The sequence below is a fragment of the Thamnophis sirtalis genome, unplaced genomic scaffold, assembly GCF_051295495.1.
Source record: "Thamnophis sirtalis isolate CommonGarterSnake01/CBP01778 unplaced genomic scaffold, rThaSir2_p1.2 scaffold_1, whole genome shotgun sequence".
NCBI classification, from domain to species: Eukaryota; Metazoa; Chordata; class Lepidosauria; order Squamata; family Natricidae; genus Thamnophis; species Thamnophis sirtalis.
In genome coordinates, this window is record NW_028261381.1 from 137,145,867 (window position 1) to 137,173,732 (window position 27,866).

General features: G+C 41.0%; 1 protein-coding gene across 3 annotated transcripts in view; it reads right to left on the minus strand.

The window, feature by feature from the left end:
• Positions 1–27,866, minus strand: part of BTBD7 (BTB domain containing 7) — an 87,752-nt gene that overhangs the window by 35,791 nt on the left and 24,095 nt on the right. For all 3 annotated transcript variants that reach the window (XR_015698058.1, XM_087725773.1, XM_087725762.1), the window contains exon 3: positions 25,656–26,735. Coding sequence is in view for 2 of the 3 variants with exons in the window: in XM_087725773.1 (XP_087581899.1) it covers positions 25,656–26,735 (1,080 nt within the window). In the remaining variant the exon portion in view is untranslated. The remainder of the gene's footprint in view (positions 1–25,655; positions 26,736–27,866) is intronic.

Sequence of the window (27,866 nt, forward strand, 5' to 3'; positions counted from 1 at the left end):
AAAGCAACACCAGAATTTGCAAGCAGGGACAAAATCTGCCAATGTTCATTAGTATTTGTTTGAAACCCTGCATTCCTTAGGGGGGGATACGTCACTGCTTTCAAATGGCTTTCTGCTGGAGTTCAATTCCTTTGAAATGTCAATTATAGCTTAATGGTGTAACAGGCCAAATCCTTGTCTCTAGCACACAAATATATTTATTCTGCATCATACTTACTGCTGAACATCAAAAGTAACACATATAAGTCAGAAACGACAGCTTGAGCCTAAGTGAACAAAAATGAGAACAGCAATGGCTTTTCAATCCCTGAATTGTTTATTATTTCACTATTCAGGCTCTACTGGTCTTCAATTACAGAACTGCTTGGAAAGCACTACTTTCATTCAGGCATAATCTGTTTTTATGTATGTGTAATGCATACATAAAAATTGGCACCATCCGCTATTCTTTTTTCATATACCATCCTTTGATCGAGAATGGTACATGAAGAAAGAATAGCAGATGATGCCAAACCATAAACTAGATACATAATTTGTCTCAAAGCCTACTAAGCTTTGGTTATTTACTGTAAACTGGTACTAGAAGAAAAAGGACATGTACAAAATTAGGGAGGGCATTTTTGGCCTTGGGAGATAAAATTGTTTGAGTGCTAATGATAATTGAATACAAATATAATTATCTGCAAATAAAATTCTTAACAACTTAAAGGAAGCATGTACAGTATGTAGTGGGAAAATATTATCAGTAGCTGCCTTTTGAATATCTTAAATAATGATTAAGTTCATTTTTCATTTCATTTTTAAATGTTTGGGATACTAAAAAGAATTTGAGCCGTTATACCCTGTTTCCCTGAAAATAAGACCTCCCTGGATAATAAGCCCAATTGGCCTTTTGAGCGCATGTGCTAAAATAAACCCTCCCTGAAAATATTGCAACACAGCAGCAGCCATCAGGTGAACACGCTCGCCGCCTCCTGCACCTCAAAAATAATAAGACCTCCCTGAAAAGAAGACCAAGCGTTTATTTTGGGGGACAAAAGAAAATAAGACCCCATCTTATTTTCAGGGAAACACAGTAATGATATGAATCTACTATTTTAATCTGATTGCCGATTTCTACTGACAAAAAATCAGGATTTTAATTAAATCACATACATAGTCTTCCTTTCCTTTTGAATATAATTTTCTCTCTGGGCCAAGGATGGCGTCCGCTCTTATGATCTTCCAAAGACAGGTAAAACATGCCTTTTTCTGAAAAAGAATTAACTATAAACAGTGGTGTCATTTACTTTTAACTTTAATTGAAATGAAGACTGAATGAGATTAAACTTTTAATGGGTGACTATTATTTGTTGAATTTTATGTGTAGACAAAACCCATAAATAAAAGATTTAGGCTTATGTAATTGAAAGGTCATAAATGAAACATTTTTCAAATATTAATATTTATAGTCCACCCAAATGGGCAATTAATTTTCATACCATGAAAATAGGTTATTGCAATTTGGCCAATAAGTATCATACCTTTAAAAAACATTTATTCATTTTGCTTGAGCTTTGCTCTTTGGTTTTTTAAAATTCTCTTTGAAGCACTAACAAAAGGCTATCCTGTTTCTCCATGATTGTAATGCATACTTTTGTTTTTCTTTTTTAATTACATGCTATCAAGATTGAATGAGACAGAAAAGATCAATAAGGGAAAAGAATAAGAGAAGACAGCTTGTCTGCCAATAATTATTCTTTGACATTTGGCTTCTGCTAATCTGCCAATTCGTTTAAGAAATACCCTATTGCTGATTCCAACGCTTATAGAAAGCATGGACAATTTAGAGAGGTTGTGGTATTACCACTAGAAGATCATCTTGAATTACAAAACAGAAATAGTTTTAAGATTCTCTTCTATGGGTGAAAATTTGCAATATAATAGAATGTGACATGATGATGTTATCCATTCAATCATGTATGACTCTTGGTGGTTCTATGGACCACCACATCTTCCAAACTTGCACTACTTCTTTGAATTTTTCTATACTGACTGGTATCAGCTTTGATGGTGTCCAGCCACTGTGTCCTTTGATGGCCTGGTTTCCTTTTACCACTAACTCTTCCAAACATAATTGCTTTCTCCAGTGAATTCTCTCGCATGACATGGCCAAAATAAGTGAGACAGAGTTTTGTGATTTTGCCTTCCAGTGACATGTCTGTTGTCATGCTCTCCAGCATGTGCTTGTTAGTCACCTTTGCGGTCCAAGGAAGATGCAGGAACCTTCTCCAGCACCACAGCTCAAACAAGTTGATTTTCTTCCTGTCTTTTCTGTCCAACTTTCACAATCATAGACAGCAATGGAGAACACAATGGAGCAGACTAACCTACATTGGATTGCCAGGCTGATGTTCTCGCTCTTCCATATTCTGCTCATGTTCATCATTGCTGTGCAACTCAGTGCAATCCAGTGTTTTATTTCTCGGCTGCATTCACCGCTCCGAGCGATCCTAGGAAAGTGATTCCCCCCCCCCCCACTTTATTTCTTCACTATCAAGTTCTGTTCTGATGTTCCCATTGCTTGCAATGGCCATGAGCTTGGTCTTTTTGATGTTCAGAAAGAGCCCAAAATTCTCACTTTTTCCTTTGATTTCCTTGATCGGATGTTCCAGGAGTTCTTCGGATAGCATATGACAAGATAATTCAAATTTTGGTTTTAAGAATGAAATAATGTTGAAATAAATGCTCCAGATACAAGTTAAATTAACTTAAATGTGTTAAAAATATTTCCCCCAATAGAATGGAAAATATGAACAAAATTACTAAGTTGGGGTGAGGAGTCAGAAAACTGGCACTTAAAACTATAATTTATATACTATTGCTGCTATTTCGGAACATAATAATCTCATGACACACAGTATTTTTAGGATTTCTTCCAAAGAAGGATCTAGTAACTGTGACAATCTTTACCATAATTATTTGGACCCGCTGTCTGACCCAATAATTCATATACATAAATCCTTGCTATACTGCACTATTTTGCACAAGCGTGAATGTACAACACATACAGGACTGTGCCAATAAGTAGCAAGCTATGTTCGAAAAAAGGGTCAACAATACAGCATAATGTTGTTGATGTTGTTGTTGATGTTGATTTTATTTATATGCTGCCCTTTTCCCCCGAAGGGGACTCAGGGTGGCTCACAACTCAACCAGGGAAGGGGGATACAAACAAGAATTTAAACGACAAAAAACAATGCATAATTAAAACACAACAGTCATACCAATTCGAGGCGGGGGCAACAGTTCTTTAGCCCCAGGCCTGTCGGAACAGCCAGGTTTTAATGGCTTTGCGGAAGGCCTGGAGGGTGGTGAGGGTTTGAATCTCCACGGGGAGTTCGTTCCAGAGGGTCGGAGCAGCCACAGAGAAGGCTCTCCTCCGAGTAGTCACCAGTCGACATTGGCCAGCGGATGGAATTCGGAGGAGGCCTAATCTGTGGGATCTAATCGGTCTAGTGGAGGTAATTGGCAGCAGGCGGTCTCTCAAGTACCTCGGTCCAATACCATGAAGGGCTTTATAAGTGACGACTAGCGCCTTGAAGCGTATCCGGAGACCAATAGGCAGCCAGTGCAGCTCGCGGAGGATAGGTGTTACGTGGGTGAACCGAGGCGCACCCACGATCGCTCGCGCGGCTGCATTCTGGACAAGCTGAAGTCTCCGAATGCTCTTCAAGGGCTGCCCCATGTAGAGCACGTTGCAGTAGTCCAGTCTAATGCATAATGCAAATACATCACTTTACAGATCAAGCTATGGTCATAACTGACTGAGTACCTAAATAATATCTACAGGGCCATTTGTCTGACCAGAGTCAACCCGGTCTATTATGTCACAGTGAAGAATATTTTACTAAAGTTTACTTTCAGAAGTCAGCAGGAGTTGAGGAGGGAGGTGTCTGCTTCTTGGTAGCAGAACCAGTACTCCAAAATAGATCCAGGGTCAAACCAGTCCTTCCCTGACTGAGTGAAAAAAAGATGCTGAAAACAGAACTGTTGTGAAGAGTGTGCAAAGCCTGTTTGTTAGTGAGATGGGCAGCATACAGTAAATAAAATAAAATAAAAAATAAATAATCAGATTGAGCTATCTCTTTTGCTTTTATAATATTAAATATTTGAGTTGTTATTTTACTGTTACTTAGTTTTTATATTTACCATTGAGATTTTCAATTATTTTTCTTTATATAATGTTAAGTATTAAGAATCATTTGCTTGTGACAGGGCAATGATGGCAAACCTTTTTCACCTCAGGTGCAGTAATTTAATGCTTCCCGAGCACCGTGCCTCCTACGCACGCATGTGTGACCCCCCATGCTGCCCGGCGCAAGCGCGTGCAGTTTTTTTGGAGCCTAGGGAAGGCAAAAGCGGCCTTCCCTGTCCCCCCGGAGGTAGGAAATGGCTCATTTTCTGACTTACGTTGGGTCCAGTAAGTCCATTTTTCACCCTCCCCAGGCTCCAGAGGCTTTCTAGGAGCCTGAGGAGGGTGAAAAATGGCCCAACACACATACCAGAAGTATGGGAACAGACATCTGGGTTGCCCATTGAGCTATTTTTCTCCCTCCAGAGGCTTCATTCCAGAGCCTCCAAGTCCATTCCAGAACTTCCGGTTTACGCGTTGGGCTGTTTTTCCCTGAAGCCTCCAGAGGACAAAAAAACATTGAAAATCAAGGCCGAAAATCAGCTGGCCAGTGCGAGCATGCGCGCTGGAGCTGACAAGGCAACACCTCGTGTGCCCTCAGAAATGGCTCCACGTGCCACTTGTGGCACACGTGCCATAGGTTCGCCATCACAGTGATAGGGTATCAGTGAAATATACTGAATAATGCTGAAGGGTGGTGTGTGTGTGTGTGTGTGTGTGTGTGTGTGTGTGTGTGTGTGTGTAAATTAATTTGCCACCCATCTTGTTTTGAAGTTCTTATGCTATGTATAAGAACAAAACATTGAAATGAACTTCTCAAGAGAATACTTAAGGATACAATGCTAAATGCATAATGTATAACTGATTGAAATTAAGAGGACTTACTGGTACTTTGTCTAAACATCCTTAAGTCTTTGGGCATTCTCAGTCATCCAAGTCATGGTTGTCCCAAAGGTGCTTTTTTTAAAAAAGAGGCAACAACTTTCTGGATTTTCTTTTCATTCAAGAAACTTCTTCAGCTTCTTGGATGAGAATTGAAAACTCTTCAAAGAAAAACCAGAAAGTCCAGTTGCCTCTTGAAAAAAAGCACCTTTGGGATGAGCATCCTTAAGATTGCACATTTTAGATCAATTTCTCATCCAATTTCTTGCATTACTCAGCCTCAACGTCTGCAGAAAACTTCACTGAAAATGGAAGAAAAGCTGAGTTACCCGGTATCCTGCCATTCATTCACATAAATGAACTTGCACATGTAAATACAAATAAGGAAATGCCTCTAGCTCAGAGATTCTTAGCAAATCCAAACAGATTCCTGAGCCATGATACCAAGCAATGACAAAGAAAAAACAAAATGCACTAATAGACATAAACTGAGAATGATCATCCCAGACAGATAGAAAGCAAAGTTATAGATGTTTTGCTTTTAAATACAAACAGCCTTAAATTGTGAAATTAAAACAGTATTTCTATACGGCAAGCCATAAGCATACCATACGGATATAAAACAATTACAAAGAAACATATTATGAAGAAAATTTAATATTATGATAGGTTTTGATTAGAAAGTCAATTGATATAGGCAGATCTGCCTTTGATTTGCTACACTGTTCTCTTGTGTATATAATACTACTCTACTAATTTTTGCTATGTGCAAAATCCTGACTGGTCAGATATATTACTGGCAAGGAAAGATACCATGACAGTGTTTCCAAAAATAATTTGCCAGTCAGGTAGTTAAATTCATTAAAAATAATCTGAGAGAATTTTACCTTGTATTCTCAAGCGTGGCCAGTATCTCCACAGGCAGCTACCAGTGGCCTTATGTGAAAATTTACTTCCAGTTCACTGAACTTCTAGTTCAAAAAGGAAGACAAGCAGAAGCAAATGCTGCCTATATATAATTTACCTCCTATCTTCTGTATCGAGAAATACATTGATAAAAATTCTGCCACAGGAAGAAGAAAGCAAGAGCTTCCAAAGGATGTAGTGTGAATTAGAACGTCTTCTTTAACACTTGCATCTATGCTTTTCAAAAATATAGCAATAGCAGTAGCAATAGCAGTAGACTTATATACCGCTTCATAGGCCTTTCAGGCCTCTCTAAGCGGTTTACAGAGAGTCAGCATATTGCCCCCAACAATCTGGGTCCTCATTTTACCCACCTCGGAAGGATGGAAGGCTGAGTCAACCCTGAGCCGGTGAGATTTGAACCGCTGACCTGCTGATCTAGCAGTAGCCTGCAGTGCTGCTTTTAACCACTGCGCCACCTTGGCTCACTTACAGGAAGTCCTCACTTAACAATGATAATTTGGGCCAGGAATTCCATTACTAAATTAGGCAGTTGTAAGGTACGTGTTACATGACCATGCTGACCTACAGTGGTAATCCCAGTTTCCATTGTTAGGCAAATCCCGCATGACTGCAGCATCCAACAATCACATTATTGCTACTTCCTGCTGTCCCCTCCAGTGACTGTTGGCAGCAAAGGTTGCAAATGGTGATTGTGTGACCACAGGATTAATGCAGAATGAGATTGCACAGAAGCAATGTGATCCTGGGCCTTTGTCAACACCCATTCCAGACAGCACCAAGTGACTCAACTGAATCCCTATCAGATCCTCAGGAGAGGAAAAAAAAAACAAGCTACTTCTGGAACTCCAGGGTCCATTAGTATCTGAAATAGACCCATCAAGTGGGTGCTATTTCTTTAAGAGAGGAGACAGCACCAGCAACATGAAAAGCAGCAAAACGATTTGACTATGCCGGAGGTTGATGGTAATATCCTCTACTCTCAGACCATCACGCAACTGCCACAAAACAAAAACATGTGACCCCCTGATATGTTCAGAGTTCTCAATGAATCAAGTCCACAGTTTCACACCATATTTGTCATTACTTTTACAGAATAATCTTCCTCTTCTTCTGAATGCAGTACCCTGGAATTAGCTGTGTATGAAATCAACTGTTTATTTGCAGTTTCATATTAGATTGACTATTCCAGTTAAAGCATTCCTTCTTCTTTAGCAAATCAGTAAACGTTGTATTTTATTTATTTATTTATTTGGTTGTTTTATAGAACTAAAACCAAAATCCTGCCATTCCCATCATCTTGATCTATATTTTTAAACAAATATCTAGCAAATGAAAAAAATAAGAATGGAATAGATGCGTATTTACAATAATCTCAAATGTTACTATTTGTAACATTTGTAATTTCAAATTTCCAAGATTGTTAGTCTAAGAAGCATGACTGATGTACTAAAACTACTGATTTAGAAACTGCTTTTTTATAAAAGAAGCCATTTGATGTCTACATAAATATTCAGAACACCTGCAAAATTAGAACTGAGATGATATTCTGAGCAAAGATCTTCAACTGAAATGCCAGTTAAATTATAAACTAAATTATTTTCAATATTGCTGTTTCCCTTAGCATTACTTGAACATGCTTCACAGGTTCTCTTGACTTTAAGGTCATTTGGGAAACTATGATTGACAGCTTCTTGAAATGCCAGAAGTATACCATCTGAATAAAACATTACACACAGCAAAATATGTGATCCTTTATTGCTATTAGGGAAACAATAAATAGACAACATTAAACATATGCTTAAACTAAAAGTACTAAATTTATAAAAGATCATCTTTATATGCAGGATTGTACTAATCTAAGGTTACTTTGAAAATTCTTATTCAGAATTTACTGCCCCCAGATGTGGTTATATTTATCAATTTAAAATTTTTAAGGCCAAATTAATAAAAAGGCTTGACATTGCATACTAGTTCTAACCTCTCTCTCTCTCTCTCTCTCTCTCTCTCTCTCTCTCTCTCTCTCTCTCTCTCTCTCTCTCTCTCTATCTATCTATCTATCTATCTATCTATCTATATGATATCTCCAGAATTAAATGTAATGTGCCATAAGCACCAACTGCTAGTTAAAGAAAGTGATATGAAGTAGTGCTATTTTTGGCCCAACATAAAATAGAAGGATCTTGCAAACAGGAACTCATGCCCTCATCACCTCTTCATTGGACTACTGCTGTTATCTCCACACAGAGCTGCCTCTGAAGACCATTAGGAAAGTCCATCTGGTTCAAAATGTAATGGCCTATTTGGTGATGCATATCATCATATTACTTTGATATTGTGCCATTTTGGCTAACAATATGTTTTTTGTTGTAATTCAAAATGATGGTTGTAACTATAGACTTTCAAATGACTTGACTTTACTTTCAAATGGCATCAACCTGTCCATCTGGCATCATGGCTTTCATGAAATGAGGTAAACTGAAATTCAGAAATTTGTTTCTTAGTAATGATAATCCTCTTCAGGATGTTGGATTAGTCTCCCCTCTTTTCCCTTTATTTCTGGAGTGTTTAAGGATAACTTAGGTAACACTGCCTAAAATTGTAATACTCCATGTGTTATTTTGTTATTTCAGCTTCTTCCTGATCTTCAAGGACTGTGCACTTTTGATATTTTAATGTTCTGTTAAATGCTGAGAGAATTTGGAGATTGCAATATGCAAATATAATACATAACTATTCAAAACCTTAAAGGTAAAGGTAATGCAAATACAAGTAGTAGAGCAAACTACAGTCTTGGACTTTAAGAGAGCTAATTTCAATAAACTTAGAGAGAGCTTGGGAAGAATTCCATGGATGAGAATCCTCAAGGGGAAAACAACTCAAGAAGCTTGGGAAATTTTGAAAAATGAGGTTAGAAAACCCCAGTCAAGCACAATACCAATGAAGAAGAAAAATAACAGCTCCCAAAAGAAACCAGCATGGCTGCATAAAGAACTCTCTAACAAATTGAAAGACAAAAAAGATAAATATAAAAAGTGGAAAGAGGGGGACATAACTAAGGCAGAATATCAGCAAATAGCCCGAGCCTGTAAAGATGAAGTAAGGAAAGCTAAGGCTCACAATGAAGAAAGACTTGCCACAAAAGTAAAAAAAACAACAAAAAAAGCTTCTTCCAACATGTTAAAAACAAGAAAATAGTTAAGGAAACAATTGGTCCATTGCTGGGAGAAAGTGGCAAGAAAGTGACAAGCAGAACTGCTTAACTCATGTTTTGCACCTGTCTTTACATAAAGGGATAAAACAGTCCAACCTATCAAAAACAGCACTACAAAAATCAGATTAGGAACACAAATCGAAATAGGGAAGAAAATGGTAAGTGAGCACCTGTCTACCCTAGACGAGTTCAAATCACCAGGATAGAACGGATTGCACCCCAGGGTTCTGAAGGAACTGGCAGATGAGATCTCAGAACCACTGAACTATATCTTTCAGAGATCCTGGAGTACCAGGGAACTGCCAGAGGACTGGAAAAGAGCTGATGTGATTCCCATCCTCAAAAAAGGGAAAAAATAGATCCAGGAAACTATAGACCTATCAGCCTGACCTCAATACCAGGAAAGATTCTGGAAAAGATAATCAAGCAACGAATTAGCAAACACCTAGAAGTAAACAAAGTAATAGCCAAAAGCCAATATGGGTTTGTCAAAAACAGATCATGCTAGACTAATCTTATTGCATTCTTTGACAAAGTGACAAAATTAGTGGACCAGAGGAATGCCATCGATATAGTTTACTTAGACTTCAGTAAGGCATTTGATAAGGTAGACCATAAATTACTACTAGATAAAGTAGAAGAATGTGGGTTAGACAGCATCACCGCCAGATGGATTCGTAACTGGCTGACCAACCGCACTCAACGTGTAGTCCTCAATGGAACTGCGTCTACATGGAGGGAAGTATGCAGTGGAGTACCCCAAGGCTCTGTTTTAGGCCCAGTACTCTTCAACATCTTCATCAATGATTTGGATGAGGGAATAAGTGGGGAACTCATCAAATTTGCAGATAATACCAAGTTGGCAGGAATAGCCAACACTCTAGAAAACAGGCTTAAGATACAGAAGGATCTTGACAAACTTGAACATTGGGCTCTAATAAAATGAAATTCAATGGTGAAAAGAGTAAGGTTCTACATTTAGGCAAGAAAAACGAAATGCACAGGTACAGTATAGGTGGTATCTTGCTCAATAGTAGTAACTGTGATAGGGATCTTGGAGTCCTAGTGGACAACCATTTAAATATGAGCCAGCAGTGTGCAGCAGCTGCCAAAAAAGTCAACACAGTTCTATGCTACATAAACAGAGGGATTGAATCAAGATCACGTGACGTGTTAATACCACTTTATAATGCCTTGGTAAGGCCACACTTGGAATACTGCATTCAGTTTTGGTCGCCACGATGTAGAAAAGATGTGGAGACTCTAGAAAGAGTGCAGAGAAGAGCAACAAAGATGATTGGGGGACTGGAAACTAAAACATATGAAGAACGGTTGCAGGAACTGGGTATGTCTAGTTTAATGAAAAGAAGGACTAGGGGAGACATGATAGCAGTGTTCCAATATCTCAAGGGTTACCACAAAGAAGAGGGAGTCAAACTATTCTCCAGGGCACCTGACGGTAGAACAAGAAGCAAGGGGTGGAAACTAATCAAGGAGAGATGCAACTTAGAACCGAGGAGAAACTTCCTGACAGTTAGAACAATTAATCAGTGGAACAGCTTGCCTCCAGAAGTTGTGAATGCCCCAACACTGGAAGTCTTTAAGAAGATGTTGGATAGCCATTTGTCTGAAACAGTATAGAGTTTCCTGCCTTGGCACGGGGTTGAACTAGAAGACTCCAAGGTCCCTTCCAACTCTGCTATAGTATTGTATTGTATTGTAAAGATTCCCCTCGCACAGATGTGCTAGTTGTTCCCAACTCTAAGGGGCAGTGCTCATCTCCATTTCAAAGTCGAGGAGCCACAGATGTCCAAAGAAGAAAAAGTCTCCATAGTCATGTGGACGGCATGACTAAACACCGAAGGCACATGGAACACTGTTACCTTTCCATGAAAGGTGGTCCCTATTTTTCTACTTGCATTTTTACATGCTTTCGAACTGCTAGGTTACCAGAAGCTGGGACAAGTAACGGGAGCTCATTTCGTTACACGGCGCTAGGGATTTGAACTACTGCTGACCTTTCTGATCAAAACCTTCAAAACCTTCCCTTAAGAGAAAAGATTAAATCCTTGCAATAATTTAGAAATATAACATATCACTGAACTACAAAATCAATTGCCCAAATGGCACCACCTTTAACAGATTCTTAGGTAGGAATCTAACTGATAAAGTGAGTAGTCTAGGAGGAGACATCCTTTTTTCCTAACAGATGGCAGACATCTTTAATGGCAAAAATACAGTCTTCCAAAAACTATTCTGGTGTCTGCTTGATGGAATGGAAAAGAAGAGCCAAGGAGAGTCTGAGGATACATCTAGGATAAGTAACAAAGATGATGAAAAACAGAGCTAAAGAAACACAACAAGCTTTCAGCAGTATTTATTTGAACACCAAAGACCAAGGTCAAATTTCAAGTCTTTTAAGTTTGTTTGCTACCATAGTTTCCATAGCAGTTCCAATTTTATCTCTCTAGAGAAGTCAACAAAATATTTAAACCACAAATCTTTCCCTTTTTAAAAAATTTGTTGCATTTTCTTTTAGGTGGTTTCCAATCTTAAATGAAACACAGAAGTTTATGCTTGCAAGCTTATGAGGTTTTCTTCCTAAAGTTAGAAAGACTCATTGTTCGTGTTTGTATCTCATAGAAACATTTAGGAAGGTTACTTGTAGGTTATAAAATAAAGTGTTTCCCAAAGAGAATCTCTAGACAGGAGAGCTTTAAAGTTATTTTGTCTACCACTGTCCTGAATTATGTTTAAATTGAATAGCAAAATAAAGTATGCCAATCTGAACAGATTCTGTTAAAACTTCAGTTACTACTGGTATATAATGGTATAACAGTGATAGAAACTTAAATTTAAAGTCTTCATTTATAAAATCCAATATCTAAAAAATACTAAAACCACACATTTTCTTCTCTTTTTTTTGGAACTCGGTTTGTATAATATGTTAGACCAAAGCCAAAGTAAACTTATGTATGATGTGTCTAGACCTGACTCAAGTCTACCTTCAACACATATGATCAGATAACATTCTCCTTCAGTGGAATTTGTCTCCTCTACACCAAGAAATATAAATAAGCCAGATGCAGAAAAGTACAGAAGGCTATCATATTTTGAATTATAGCCTAATAATCAGAAAGGGACAAGTGTCTAGCTCATTAACTATCTTTCAATTGCCAAGGAAGCAATTCTTCAGCTATATATCTAAATTAGCACTTGTGATTTTCCACTAAATTCCAGTTTTGCTTCCAAGACATTCATAACTTTTAATTAATTCTCACTTTTTCAGTAGCCAATTCCAATTGCTAGGAAGAAGCAATTGAATAAAAACACTTTTTTCATTATAAAGGATTATTTTAGTCTTTTTAGATCTATAATTGCATTAAAAAAATATTTCATTATTTATAACTTTTTATAAACTATTTTGGTTACAGATTGCTTTTTTTTATTATGTATTAACCTTGGGCATCCTCCTAAGTGACCAGATGTCCTGCTTTTGGCTGGACAGTCACGATTTTTCAAAATTTATCCCGTGTCCCGCGGCATGTTAAAAAGTCCTAATTTTCCAAAAGAAAGAAAAGACGCCGAATCATCAATTTTAAAAAGGACGCCGTTAAAAAATAGTTTTTATTTCTCTGAATTGTCGTTCCCAATGTGGCCTTTAGAGGGCAGTGGTTTCCCTCCCTCCGCTCGGCTTGCTCGAAGCGCCGGACGAGGGGTGAGGCTCTCTCCCCTGCTGCGCGTCCGCGCGCCGACGTGTGACGTTTTTGCGACAGCCGACTGGCAGCCTCGGGCGGGGGGGGGGGGCTTTCTGGCGGTGGCAGCGCAGTGAGGAGGAGGCCAAGTGGCTCAGCCGCTGGAAGTTTTTTTTTTTTGCCCGCTTCTCTTGGGCACCGCTCCCCCTGCAGCCATGCCGTGCAAGCTGCCGTCAGCAACCTGGTCTGGGTGAGCCGAGGGGAGGCAGGGGAGGATCCGGTTAGGAGAGGCTGGCGATGGGGGTGGCTTTTGAAAAGGTTGGGGGGCGTTGGGGGAAGGCAATCGGGCAAAGGCATTTTTTTTTTACAGCTCAGGTGCTCCGAGCCCTCCCCTCCCCCTCGTCAATGGTGTCCCGCTTTGCCCATCTTAAAATCTGGTCACTTAATCCTAAATTAAGAAAACATTTGCTCAGTACAAAGGCATATGAAATGAATACCTGAAGCAGAACAATGATTCATACTAAACCTTTAAGAACTCCACTAACAAGGCAGGACAATGGCCTGCAAGATCTAACAATGCAAACATTAATGTGATACTTAATTCAGCATACTCTTCCCCACCCCCACCCCAGAAGATATGCTCGCCACATAATATTTGATGTCTATTTTCTTGAAGTAACCTAACACTGTTAAGGATGATAGTAAACTAAATTTCTCCCTGGTTTATATTTTACAAATATACATACATTGTTCATTCCCAAACATTGAATAATCACTAAAACTGAACGAAGGACACTCAAGAACACTGATAAAAAATTACATATTTTGAATCTCTTCTCAACTGTAACAAACAAGGGGGAAAGCCTCATCTCCAAGAGCAGTTTATTCCTTTGTAGCAGCTCTATGAAAGATAAAGCAGAATTGTCATTGTTAGTATACATTTGTGGCAGGATTATAAAAGTTGTCCCTTTGAAGTTTTAATAATGCAGGGCAGGCGAGTTGAGCCCAGAGCGGGTATGTCTTTGTAAATCAAGGTAAGCACCATGAATATGTTTGGAAGGCAACCAACCAATAATATTTCAATTCCTGAGGGCTATGTGCCACCTTTCAGAGGCACCATCTGTACCTCTACAATCTTGCCAACTCAGTTTCTGAGCCATCTTCAATCTGTTATCAGTAAGGTTTAAGTTACAAATTAAAACAAGAAAACACTGGACAGGTAAAGGCAGAAACAATGGACAACGAAAACAGAACCACCAGAAGTACAACTTAAAGGAAGTAGAAATAAAAACACTACAGTACTGTCATGATTTCAAAGGGCTATGGAATGGTTGCAGAAGCCTTCAGACACAAATAATAACTCTGAAAAATCAGATTCTTCAGGTACTCATGGGTCATTTTGGATCAAGGGGCACCAAATAGTTTCATAGTCACTTACCTGAATGTAAATGAGAAAGAATGAGGATAGCATGCAGACTAAATAGACTAAAATTGTAAATACTGTATTTTTCAGACTAAAAGACACACCGGAGTATAAGATGCACCATGATTTTGAAGAGGCAAATTAAAAAAAAAAAGCTTTTGCACTCTGCAGACCTCCCAAACTTCCCGCACACCTCATTTTTTGCACACAAGGGGGGGGGCATGCAGAGCTTTGAGAGGCTTGTAGAATACTCCTGGGAGCTGTGGGCTTCAAAAATTTCAGCAACAGGTTCTCTACCCGGTTGCTGGGTGGCCATGGCCATGGTGGGCATGGCCTACTTGGCCTCCTGCACCACAGTGGGGGGGGGGGGCATTTTCATCTTCCCCAGGCTCTAGAGGCTTTCCTCGAGCCTCTGGAAGAGTAAAAACATCCTGCCCTAGGCTCCAGAGACCCTCCAGGCTGTGTGGAGATTCTTGGGAGGGGTGGGGTGGGAGACGGGGCCAGCCAGGGTTGGGATTTGGAGGTTCTCTGAATTGGCCATAACATTAGTTACAGGTTCTCTCGAACCTGTAGCAGCCCACCCCGTTGTGTGCTCTTGCATGGAAAACCCAAAGGAAGAGCAGTCATGGGATGGGTTTATAGCCACGAGAGCCTCCCTTTGCCTTTGTCAACCAATTTTTAACAAGGTTAATTATTCTTACCTCCTTAAAAAAGTATAATCTTTTAAAAATTTTAACTCAAAATTTAACATTTTAATTTTTATATATTGTTTTATATTTCAATGTTTTATTGTACACTATCCAGACTCCTGCGTTAAGGGAGATAGGCAGTTGAGAAATTTGAAGTATAAATAAATAAAATTTTGTTTGTGTGTGTGTGTATTTCAACAGAGGGGGAAAATCAATCTAGTTTACAAATGGAATACCTTTTTTAGGCAATTACTTTTAATAAATTCAATTAAAATTAATTTTAATGCTTTCCCCCCAGTATGGCCTGTGGCCAGTGCATACATAATTTAATCAAATGCATACATACCTTGGAGGAAAAGTATGCAGGATTAGTTTCAGTGAGAAGCAGGAAATAGCTCAGAAAGTAGAGAAACTGATAGCATAAGCTCACAAAGCACGGAAGCTAGGGTAGCATACAGAATTTTTGTGCTCATGGAATCGTCTGAAAATGGCATGCTGAGTGGCCGGTGGTTTTTTTCCTCCTGACAAACAGCTGATTTTTTCACTAAAGCTGGTTCTTTGGTGGTGTGCTCCCCAGATTTAAATGGGAACAATTAGGAATGACCCCAAATGACCCTTAAATGTCCATCTCAGATGATCCTTTCACCTGGGAAGAGGAATCTCAGTTGAATTGCAATTCTTGGTAGGAGCAGCTGGAGGATTGGGTTTCCATCTTTTCCTTTTGGCTGTTTGATTTTTTTTTAGGAGCGCGCCTCTATTTTGGCTGAACGTTTTAAAGTTTTATTTATCTTTTTGACTTTTATCTTCAATTGTTAATTGACTGGCTGAATGTTGATTTATTCTAATCCTTTGCTGGATTTTAATGTTAATTTTTTTGCATATTTTTTACTACTTTATTTGGGGGTTGTGAATCATTTTCATTTTCACCATATGAAAGTCAATGGTGAACAGAGTCTTCCCTGGGTACTGAAAGTGGTCTGATTTGATTTACATTTACACTGGATTTTTATTACAAGGATTTTGTGTTGTGGCCCAGCAGGAGCCGTTGGAGCTGCCATCAGACTCTGACAGCGAGGGGCCTGATGAGTTGGCTCTGGAGGATGTGGAGGAGCCTGGACAGGGTTCTGACGCCGAGCAGGGTGCAGAGAGGCTGGTTGGCCACCAGGAGGTGCCTGAACCTTGGACCAGTGGGGAGGAGACAAGGGAGAGTGAGCCGGACACCAGTAGAGAGTTGTTCTTGGATGCATGGCACCGAAGAGCTAATAGGCGTCAGAAACAGTTGCACAGTTACAGGAGGTAATTGCACTCAGCTGGTGGTCATTAGGCTCCTCTCCAGGATATAAAAAGACTACTTGTGCACATGACCTTCTTGCAGAAGTCAACGCAGGAACGAATGTCAGAGAACATTGTTATGAGCTTGGCAGGCTGGATTGCTGCCAAGCCTTATCTGTGTTTATTGCTGCCCAAGCTTGTCTGTGCCTATTTGCTGCCAAGGACCTGTCTTGTCTGTTAATTAAATGCCGTAACTTATCTTTGGCTCGGAGTGTGCTTTGGTGTGGAACGAGTGGGGTCAGAACAGTTTTGTATTCTATTTGTTTTTAACCTCTGATGGGAACTTTCATAATATACATAATATTATATATCATAATTATCCCTATTATTCTCATTATATATACAAAATAATCTTCACTTCTAGTCGCTCTATACAATTTAATCTAATCAAATATAATCTAATGATAATATTGCTTACAATGTTATGCTTATATATCTATATATACATTTACCTCTATTTTGTTAATCATCCTTAATTATAAATTTGGTAACTTCTGCTTCTGTTTTTTAACCATTTCTAAAATAAATCCCTTGTTAAATAATATTCTGGTTCCTCTTTATCCTTAATTTTCATTGTTAACCTGTCCATTTTGGCGCAGTCTAGTATTTTCTTTATTACATTTTCATCTATAGGTATATTTTCATTTTTCCAGTTTTATTTATGCTTTGTTGTGAAAGCTCAGCTACAAGAGACTTTTTGGGCGGTATTAGAAATGTAAACAACAATAAATTAAGGGTTTTGACTTATATGGCAGTGCTGTGGCTCAATGATTAAGATGCTGGACTTCTTGGCTGAAAAGGCCAGTTTATAAATATGCATGCATTATTCTTTCTGCATTTTCAATTATAATAATCCAATGCCCGTTTTTATAAGCTTCTTACTGATCTTAAGTTTCTCAAATATGTCCTCAATATGTCAAATAAATTATGTCAAATTATATTTTTGCATAATCTGGGCTTTTTTTTTTTTTTTTTTACAAAAATGCATTGTCCTTTAGTAAAGCAGAAAGCCTCCATATGGAAATGAAGAGGATCAGGTTGTTTAAAGGATCCAATGCTTGTTAGGCTATCAGAAGTCGTAAAAAAGACATGAAGGGAAAAATACAGAAAGGTCCAATGTGGACTGTCTACTGATTTCAAAAGCAAATTCATCAACATCATTTTTTCAACTGGTCCTGAAATATTATTTCTTTAACTTTATTTATGGGCACTAGCTAATAAAATGAAATTTAATGGTGAAAAGAGTAAGGTTCTACATTTAGGCAAGAAAAACGAAAAGAACGTTGGTCCTTACCTGAACATGTCTTTTTTGTAGAGGAGAGGGAGGGATTACACGTGGGTATAGTCACAGCCTGATTGGTCTATAGACTGAGGGAATTTCTTAAATATTCCACCATTCCCTATTGGCTCCCAGTTTCCTCAAGGTTGAAGGACAGCATCTGCAAAACACAAGCAGACCACAGGACCTCCCGGACCTCCCCCTGGCTAAGTCTATAGCTAACTAGGGTGGGTTGTAACCCTCCGTCTCCTCTACAGAAAAGACACGTTCAGGTAAGGACCAACGTTCTTTTTCCTGTAGAGTCGAGGGGTTACACGTGGGATGTACCCAAACTCAGTCCCAGGGAGGGAACTTAAGACCCAGGGGGGTCGCCACCTGCTGAAGAACCCTACGTCCAAAGGATGCCTCTGCAGATGCGAACACATCCAGTTGATAGTGCCGGATAAAGGGGGTCGGAGACAACCAGGTGGCCGCCTGACAAATGTCTTCAAATGGGGACCTGGTGGCCTATGCCACTGTGGTGGCGACGCTCCATGTGGAGTGGGCTGTGATCCCTGAGGGAGGAGTCTGACTAAGTGCCTCAGAGGCGGTAACAATAGCCTGTCTCAACCACCTGCCAATTGTGGCCGAAGACACCCTAGCCCCCAAGGAGTCAGGCTGAAAGGAAATGAAGAGGGCCTCAGATCTGCACACTCTCTGATGTGCGCCTAAGACATATGCGCAGAGCACAGCAGACATCAAGACGGTGCCAGAGGCTCCCTGTCGTGAGATGGAGACGGACAAAAGTTGGGCAAAATGATCTTTTGCGCCCCGTGAAATGGGAAATTAACCTTTGGAAGAAAGGTAGGGTCCTGCCGCAGGACCACCCTGTCCTGGTGGAATTGGCAAAGATCGTCTTTGGAAGATAAGGCTCCCAATTCGGAGATGCGCCTGGCTGATGTAATTGAGACCAGGAACGCCACCTTCAAAGATAGCAACCTAATGTTCACTGTCCGCAACGGTTGAAAGGGGCCCTCCGTTAAAGCTCTGAGGACAAGAGGGAGATCCCATCTGGGGAATCTATGCACCGGGGGAGGTCTGATATTCGCCACCCCATTCAGAAAACGTTTAACCAGAGGGAGTTGAGAAAGGGAAGTGTGGCCTCTCCCCCTGAGAACCGAAGACAAAGCCGCCACCTGACGGCGCAAGGTGTTATGCGAAACACCCCCATCCAGTCCCTTCTGCAGGAAGGTGAGTATCTGTGCCACCGAAGCTTCCGTTGGCAGGATACTGAGGGGTTCACATCACCTGACGAACGCCGACCATGTGGAATTGTAAATTCTGGTGGTCGATGGCCATCTGGAAGCCTCTATGGTTGCTATGACCCAGGACGAGAGGTTGACCTTCCTCAGGAGGCGCCGCTCAAGTGCCAGGCAGTCAAGTGGAGCCACTGGGCCTCTGGGTGGATTAGGACCCCCTGGCACAAGGAGACTTCCTCCTGGGGAATTCTCCACAAGGGAGAGACAGAGAGTTGGACCAGGTCCGCAAACCAAGGCCGCCTGGGCCAATATGGGGCTAGCATGATGATGTGTGCCCTCTCTGATACTACCTTCCTCAGGGTCCCCAGGATGAGTTGGAGAGGGGGAAAGGCATATAATAGGCCTGGAGGCCATCTGCTCTTGAGAGCATCCGTGCCCTTCGTGGCTCTGGTCTGAAAGCGGGAGAAGAATCTCAGCAGTTGGGCATTCGCCAGTGTGGCAAACTGGAGGCAGATCTTCTGGAACAACTCGGGTTGAAGCTGCCACTCAACGTTGTCGACTGTCGTGTGGCTCAGCTAGTCGGCCTGATGGTTGGCATTGCCTGAGATATGCAGATATTAAGTGTCTCTCTGCCCAATGACAGAGTTTCAGTGCCTCTAGCCAGAGGCTCCAAGAATGGTTACCCCCCTGATGATTTATGTGGGCTTTTGTGGCAACATTGTCTGCCAGGAGAAGTACGTGACGCCCTACGATCGAGTCTTTGAAGTGTTGGACGGCCAGGCGGGCCGCCTTCAGTTCCAGCCAGTTTATGTTGTGGTGCAGGTCTGAGACTGACCAACGACCCTGCACCAGCTTGGAGCCCATCAAGGCCCTCCAACCGAACAAACTCGCATTCATAGTTATCGTCATCTGTTCCAGCTCCCAGAACATACAAGGGCCGGAGAAAGCCACCAACAGTATGGACAGCCATACTTCCGCTGGCAGGAGGATGGATCGTAGGGAGTTGCTCATCCTCTTCCGCTAGTATGGGATGAGATCCCACTGGAGAGGTCGGGCATAGAAATGGTCCCAGGGCATCTAGAGGAACCCTCCAAGGGATCCCCCCATCATCTCTGATAGCCCTTTGGGAGGCCGAGGGGGAAGGGAAAGCCTCCTGATCTGAGAGCCTGCAAGGCCTAACATGAGAGAGAGAAGGGGAAGAAGGACTAAATCCCCTGGGGGGAGAGCCAGATTGGAGAGAGACTGGCCTGATGGGAGACCTGGATCTCCTGGGAGAAGGTGCCCTGGTGCCTTGGGCCTGTTTCTCCGCCCTAGCAATAGTCTTCTCCAGAGCCCTTTGTCTTCTCAATTTGTCTCTAGTCGTGGCTCTGGAGGGGCATTGTTCGGCTGTGGTTGACAGCCACAGCCCTGGTTCTGGGTATATTGTATTCCCCTTCTCTATGTGGCTTTGTGTCTCAGAGGAGGCCTGTGGAAGATCAGGCCTGGCTGCAGCCATGGCAATTACTCACATGCCCGGCAGGAAACTTGGCCAATTGTGATTCAGCCAATGTTTCACCTAGGGGTGGATCGGGCCCAGGGAGCGATCTTCAGCCGCTATCAATTGCCACGATCTGTTCTGAAACAGTAGACCACAAGGCATCGGAAAATGGCTGCCTCCACATGGCAGGTAAAATGGCTCCCGAACGCTCTGATTGCACCGCATAGAAGGATTACAATTGCGGCTTGATCCTGATAGCTGCGGCTTGAGCCCACCAACTGTAGCTTTAAAACGTTAGGCTGGGGGTTTTAAGAGCTTCTGGAGCATCAGAAAGCTGCCAAATTGTTCTCTGAAGTCCGCAGCTTGCTAGGGTCCTTCTGACCGGCTGCCGGCGCCAAAAAGCCTCTGGTCACTTTAAAGTCACGGCGTGCCTTTTTCGTAACGAGGCACGCACAGTTGATCGCAGCTCTCTGCTCGCTCTTTTATGGCTGTTTTGTGGAGCCCGACACCCCCGTCGGCCCGGGAATCGGTCAGGGCTCCTTGCCCCACGAGGCAGGAGGGAATTGCCCAACTGGCTCTCCTACCTCGTGCGAGACAGAAACGATTGTCCCTACAGGCAGCAGCGCAGTTAATTTAGAATTTTGAACGTTTTAGATTAACCAATTAGTCAAATTAATATTCAATGCATTTTTTATGAATTTTAAATATTTCCTACCTAGGAGCCAAAGCAGTGCTTAGACCAAAAGACTGAGAGGAAACTGTGAACAAATAGGGAATGGTGGAATATTTAAGAAATTCCCTCAGTCTTTGGACCAATCAGGCTGCCCATGTGTAACTCCTCCCTCGACTCTACAGGAAAATGCACAGGTACAGTATAGGTGGTACCTTGCTCAATAGTAGTAACTGTGAGAGGGATCTTGGAGTTCCTAGTGGACAACCATTTATATATGAGCAAGCAGTGTGCAGCAGCTGCCAAAAAAGCCAACACAGTTCTAGGCTACATAAACAGGGATAGAATCAAGATCCCGTGAAGTGTTAATACCACTTTATAATGCGTTGATAAGGCCACACTTGGGATACTGCATTCAGTTTTGGTCTCCACAATGTAGAAAAGATGTGGAGACTCTACAAAGAATGCAGAGACGGGCAACAAAGATGATGAAGGGACTGGAGGCTAAAACATATGAAGAACGGTTGCAGGAACTGGGTATGTCTAGTTTAATGAAAAGAAGGACTAGGGGAGACATGATAGCAGTGTTCCAATATCTCAGGGATTGCCACAAAGAGGGAGTCAAGCTATTCTCCAAGGCAACTGAGGGTAGAACTAGAAACAATGGGTGGAAACTAATCAAGGAGAGAAGCAACTTAGAACTGAGGAGAAATTTCCTGACAGAACAATTAATCAATGGAACAGCTTGCCTCCAGAAGTTGTGAATGCCCCAACACTGGAAGTCTTTAAGATGTTGGATAGCCATTTGTCTGAAACGGTGTAAGATTTCCTGCCTAGGCAGGGGGGTGGACTAGAAGACCTCCAAGGTCCCTTCCAACTCTGCTATTGTATTGTATTGTATTTAGACTGGAATGGGTGACAGGTTTACTGGCCTCCTAGTACAAATCACTTCCTTCTTGTGGCCTTCATCAGGTCTTCCCATTTAGTCCATAGTTACCATGTCAAAGGCTCAAACTAGAACAGATAAAAGAAATGACATGGAAGTAAATACATAAACTAGTATTTGACTAGCTTTTCTTTTAATGAGACCCCTCATAAATCTTGAGGTGGTATATTTTAAATATATACTGTATGTAATTACAAGTGCAGAAAAAAATAAATCACTGAGCATATTACTCTGTTCATTTTCCTTCATTATACTTCCCTTTCCTGCATGCGTGATATACAATAGTTTCAAAAACCACTATGAAAGTTAATACTCAAATCTGAGCATATGAGAAGCATTAACTGTTCATGTACTGGACATTTACAGAGAATTATCTGAGTGAAATTCAAATAACTGAATAGGAGATTGACCAGACGTCCATACAGAAACATAACTGATACTGAATGTCACATATTTCCACTTCTGTAAAGTCCTTGCCTTATGCTGGTTCATTTTAACGGCAGTTAAAAGTTGCAACAGACTCAGAAAATTGACTGATGACTAGTCCTTGTAGTTACAAGTGTTGCACCACCCCAACAGTCATTTGATCCCAATTTGGGTTGGGTGCAGAGGTGGTAATTAGCCAGTTTTCTCTGGTTCAGGCGAACCGTTAATGGCGGCTCTGGGAAGCTCCACCCACCCACCCCAACGTAATGCACGACCTTCTGCACATGCACAGAAGGCAGTACACATGCATAGAAGGCAGTGCACATTCGCAGAAGGTGGCACGTGCAAGCGAAGCAAGCAGGCTCACATTTGCGAACCAGTAGGGAAGGTAAGTGAATCCCACCACTGGTTGGTTGGCAACCTGCTTACATTTTTATGATAACTGCAACATTTTGTGGTAACATTATTGTGACTTGTGAGTTTTCAGCAGGTTTTCAACAAGCAAAGTCAAGATTCCCTTAACTGTATAATGCACTTAATCATTCTGGTAAAATGGTTGTAAAATCAGTGCATGACAACTTGCTTTATGGCTGCACTGACTTAAAATCACAATTGGAACTGGAATTCCCTGTACATTAATCCTGCAATTTTTCACAACGTTATTCAGAAGACCTATTATGTTCAAACGGGCTTCCTCACAGATACATGTACTAGAAATGCAAATTTACTTGTGGCATTTATTTTGCAATGCTGTAGCTTGTATAAATCTCTTTCTTGTGCACCTGGAAGGGACTTTTGCATTCAATCCATGCAGAGACATCTAAATACTTTTGATTTACATAATCTATGTTGAAATATAGGTTCATGTACGAAGCAATAAGAGGTTTTCAAAATTGAAGCCATTTTGCAGGAATATGCCTTTTTTTCTAACTAAAGCAGATTTCTAGCAAATCTCTTTTTAAAAAAATACATTAATTAGCAAGAAAATACTTTGTTAGGTAGTGAACCTTCATAGAACTGCTACTTGCTTGGTTACTTGGGAGAGGCTCTATTTAAGTAATAAATAAATATCAAACATTCAATATTTAATTTCCACATCGCCTAAACAAAGCTGTGAAAGACCTTTCTCTGAAAACCTATAAAGCTGTTGTCAGTTGGTTTGCAAGAATAAACAATAATCTGACTGTAAACAGCAGCTTCATATAGATATTGCTTTATAAAGGAAGGTTGGGACATGGTGGCTCAGTGGCTAAGATGCTGAGCTTGTTGATCAGAATGGGGCGTTGGTTTTTACCTGATACGCTCCTTCTCTAGGCAGGTGGAGATAGTGGTCATGCATGGGTTAACTCAGTCAGTAACCAATAGAACTGAGTCTACCAAAGTGATATCATCGCCTCGGGGGAGTGTCTTCCCGCTTTTGTGACGAAGGAGATAAGTAGACTGCTGTGTGTTAGTTGACTGCTTTCAAGCCTCCGGAAAAAAAAAATTCCCCCCTTAGCTCCAAAATGCCCACTGTCACTAGGCCAGGAACCAAGGGTGGGGATGACCGCTGTCTCCACCTGACTAGAGAAGGGGCATATCAGGTAAGAACCAATAGCCCATTTTCCAATGTTGGTGGAGATGGCGGTCATACCAGAGCTGGGCTTGTCCCCAGGTGGGATTGAGACTGGGCTAGGAGCTTGAAGAAGGGAGAACTTGCTGGAGGACTTGCCGTCCGAATGCTGCATCCGCCGATGCGTATCTGTCCATCTTATAATGGCAGATAAAAGAATTAGGGGTCACCCAGGTGGCCGCCTTGCAGATCTCTTCCAACGAGGCCTGTCTTGTCCACGCTGCAGATGTAGCCGCACTTCGTGTGGAATGCACCGTGATGTTAGATGGAGGGGAGAGGTGGTTTGCCACGTAAGCCCTGGTTATAGCTGATCGGATCCAGTGCCCCACCATAGATGGCGAAGCCTTTAGCTCCTTATTTGTGGAATGGAAAGAGATGAAAAATGCCTCAGTGCGTCTGAAGAAGGCCATGGTGTTCCGATGGGGGAAGTGTTGAGGAGCGGTGGCGGCGTGCAGCAGCGGTGCTTCTGACAGCTGCTCCGGGCTGCTGGCGGCTTTTGGAGGTGGCTGGAGGGGATGCAGCATGAGGGGGGGCGCGTAGCCCAGCAGAGGTAGCAGCACAGAGTGGGCAATGGCTGTTGCCACAAGGCGCTGTTTGCCGGAGAGCTCTCTGCTGGCAATCTCCAGAGACAAAAGCCTCAAAAATCTTTTCCCATAGCCCTGGGCTATTTGAGAGATTTTGCTTTAAAGAGCTATCCTGATTCCTTCCAATTTAGGTGAAATTTAGAACAAAATCCAATTAAATACGATTTAAATAACTTTTAAAGTTGAGGAGAAAGCAGTTAGTACAGCCAGTCCGATCAAACTGAGTCTAAAAAAACAGGAGGACACTCCCCCGAGGCGATGACATCATTTTGATAGACTCAGTTCTATTGGTTACTGACTGAGTTAACCCATGCATGACCGCTGTCTCCACCAACGTTGGAGAAAGGTCGGCAGTTCGAATCCCTAGCACCACGTAATGAAGTGACCTCCCATTACTTGTCCCAGCTTCTGCCAATCTAGCAGTTCAAAAGCATGTAAAAATGCAAGTAGAAAAATAGGAACCATCTTTGGTGGGAAGGTAACAGCATTCCGTGTACCTTCAGCGTTTAGTCATGCTGGACACATGTCCATGGAGACATCTTCAAACAGCACTGGCTCTTTGACGACTAGTACACATGTGCGAGGGAAACCTTTACTTTTACCTATATAAAGTAACCACTCCTTATACAGTTATCTTCGGTTGAAGACATCAATCAAGTTAGGAGCCAGTTCTTTGTAAAATAGTACATCATTGATAACGTCGACCATAACTTACAAAAGGAAGAATATCTCTAATATGGTGACTAGTGTAGCTCAGACATACATCAAAAACAAGTTTTTTTCCTGAAATAATTTATAGCCATCTGCAACTTAAAGATGACACACATACACATATACACAAACATGCGTGCACACACACACACGCACACACAAAACATGGAAATAAACCTCATTAAATATAGCTTTGTTCAGTAATGTATTCTGAAAAATGTATAGTTAATTGACTAAAATTACATGAAGCTAATAATAATTCCAGAGCAGGATAATTTTAGAAGCCTCGCCTAAAAGAGAAGGGCAGGAACTATCAAGAAGAAATTTTAAAAATCCATCCAGATTTAAACATTAAAGGAATAAAATAATTATTTACCTTGTGCAAGCATACTGAAGTCCAGGAAAAGTGCTATGTGGTACAGTTCCATAGCTTCTTCAGCCTTTGTCATGCTTGTTTTTCCTGCTACAAGAGCCTGGACCTCACTTAGACTCCCTACTGATGGACTGCTGTGCAAAATAGAGAGGTCCACCAAATCTGTATACATACAGTTTAAAATTACCCTCACATATTTTTTTGGTATGATAGACTCATCTAATATAATCCGTGTTGGAGTCCTTAGTGTTCGATCTGTGATTTCTTCTCCGGTTCGTATCCTCCTCTGTAACAGATGCCGGAAGAAAGGTGAGCGCGATGAAATAATAGCTTTGTGTGCTCTGAGCTCCTCATCTAAGCAGCCCTGACTTCCGCCATAAGCTTCAACAAGTTCAGAGTCGGATGAAAAACTGAGAACCACGTCATAATAGCACATGTAATCCAACAGCCCTCGCATGTCAACATCGAGAGAATTTGGTGTTCCAAATTCCTCACTAAGCTGCATGAGAATGTCCACGTTCTGAAACCTCGAATCTTCCATCCCAAATTCACCTGTGTATAGGTAGTGTAACAAAGCAGAAAACATGGGCAGGTCGATGCCAGCTGTGTTGATATCCATTATAATCTCTGCACCATATTCTGGTGAGGAAGAAAGGAGGGTCTTAAAAAATGGACACCTTGCAGCCAAAATTGCACGATGCATAGGGAAGCAAGTTTCTTGAAATATTAGATCGACATCGGTGCAGTATTTAAACTCGTACAGTTCAGCCATGTCCTTCTGCAGCGTCCTGGCTTCTGGCCTTGCCAAACTAGCTTGCAGAGAAAGCTCTTTTAAGGCTGACGTTCCTTCATACTCTTCCACTAACGCATTGACATCCCTGACATCCCAGCCGGAGAGGAGCTCGCGCATCTGCTTGGCGTGATCAGCAGACCGGTTAGACTTTCGGCGCTTAATAAATTTCTTTTTGAGGGTAGCAAGGCCAGAACTTTTCTTTTTTTTATCTTGAGGTTTCTCGTGGCCATGCTCAAGGCTATAAAGTTTAGATTCACAGCCATAACCTTGATGGGAATAGGATGATGTCCCTGAAAGAAGAAGGGAAAAAAACTGCCTAAAGCCCAGAAGCAGGGTATAAACAGTGAAATGCATTGATTGGAGTTTTAAACTTATTATATGGAACATCTGAAAATGTTCAGAATAGTTTACAATAAACTAGCAAAGTGTAGTTATAAAGAAAATTGCACAAAATTTTGCATACAGAAAATTAGTGGAAAAGCTACCCATATCTATCCAAACCAACAAACACATATGAATCAGTACTGGCAGTTTTCAACTGTCAAGAACCCAAACTTTTATTTAGCTCAAATTTGCCATACATGGAGATTTTGAGAAATAAAATATTTATTTACCCTAATTCTTTTTCTTTCTACCTCTCTTAAACAAAATAGTGATGGCAGTATTCTAGGAACTGATTTTAAGTCAAAACATGACTTTAAAAAACATCCTTTTAAAAATAAAAATAAATGATTTTTCTGTTTTTACAGATATAAAAAAATCTCCTGGATCATTTATCTTTCATCTGGAATATGTAACTGACTGGAAAAATCCTAGTTGCATTCCTGTGGTTTTACTATTTTTGTCTATCCCATGTCTTTCATTCTTCCATTTTTGTGGATTAATCTTGTTTGCCAGTTGGGGAAAGCTAATACACTAACATATCTTGTAAGAATTGCAAGGAAAAACATATTAAAAGCATCTTACACAATTACTGAATTCTGCCCACGTCTCTCATTATTTTCCAAATCTTGATTATTCTCTCTTTTTATTTGATCTTCTTGAAAGTTTGGCATCTAATATCTATGGTTGAGCATCTAACATCTTGAAATATTTCTGGCCCCGTGGCAAAACTAAATATTAATTTTTAGTCTTATTTTTATCTAGTCTGGTGTATATTTAACTGTATTTATTCTAACTGCAGCAATGTCTGATTTACATTAAAACCATCCAGTTTGAAGATTTTACCTTGACTTTTCCTTGTTGACTCCTTTGTAATTTTGCAAATGCATTACAGACCTGGCCAAACATGCACAGAATTTTAATATATTAGGCTATGACATAGTTATGCTCTTTTTAAGGTTTCTTGCACAAACTTCCTCTCTCCTAAATCTATAAGTTACCATAGAGATTAAGTGTTATACGACCTCAGGCACACTTTC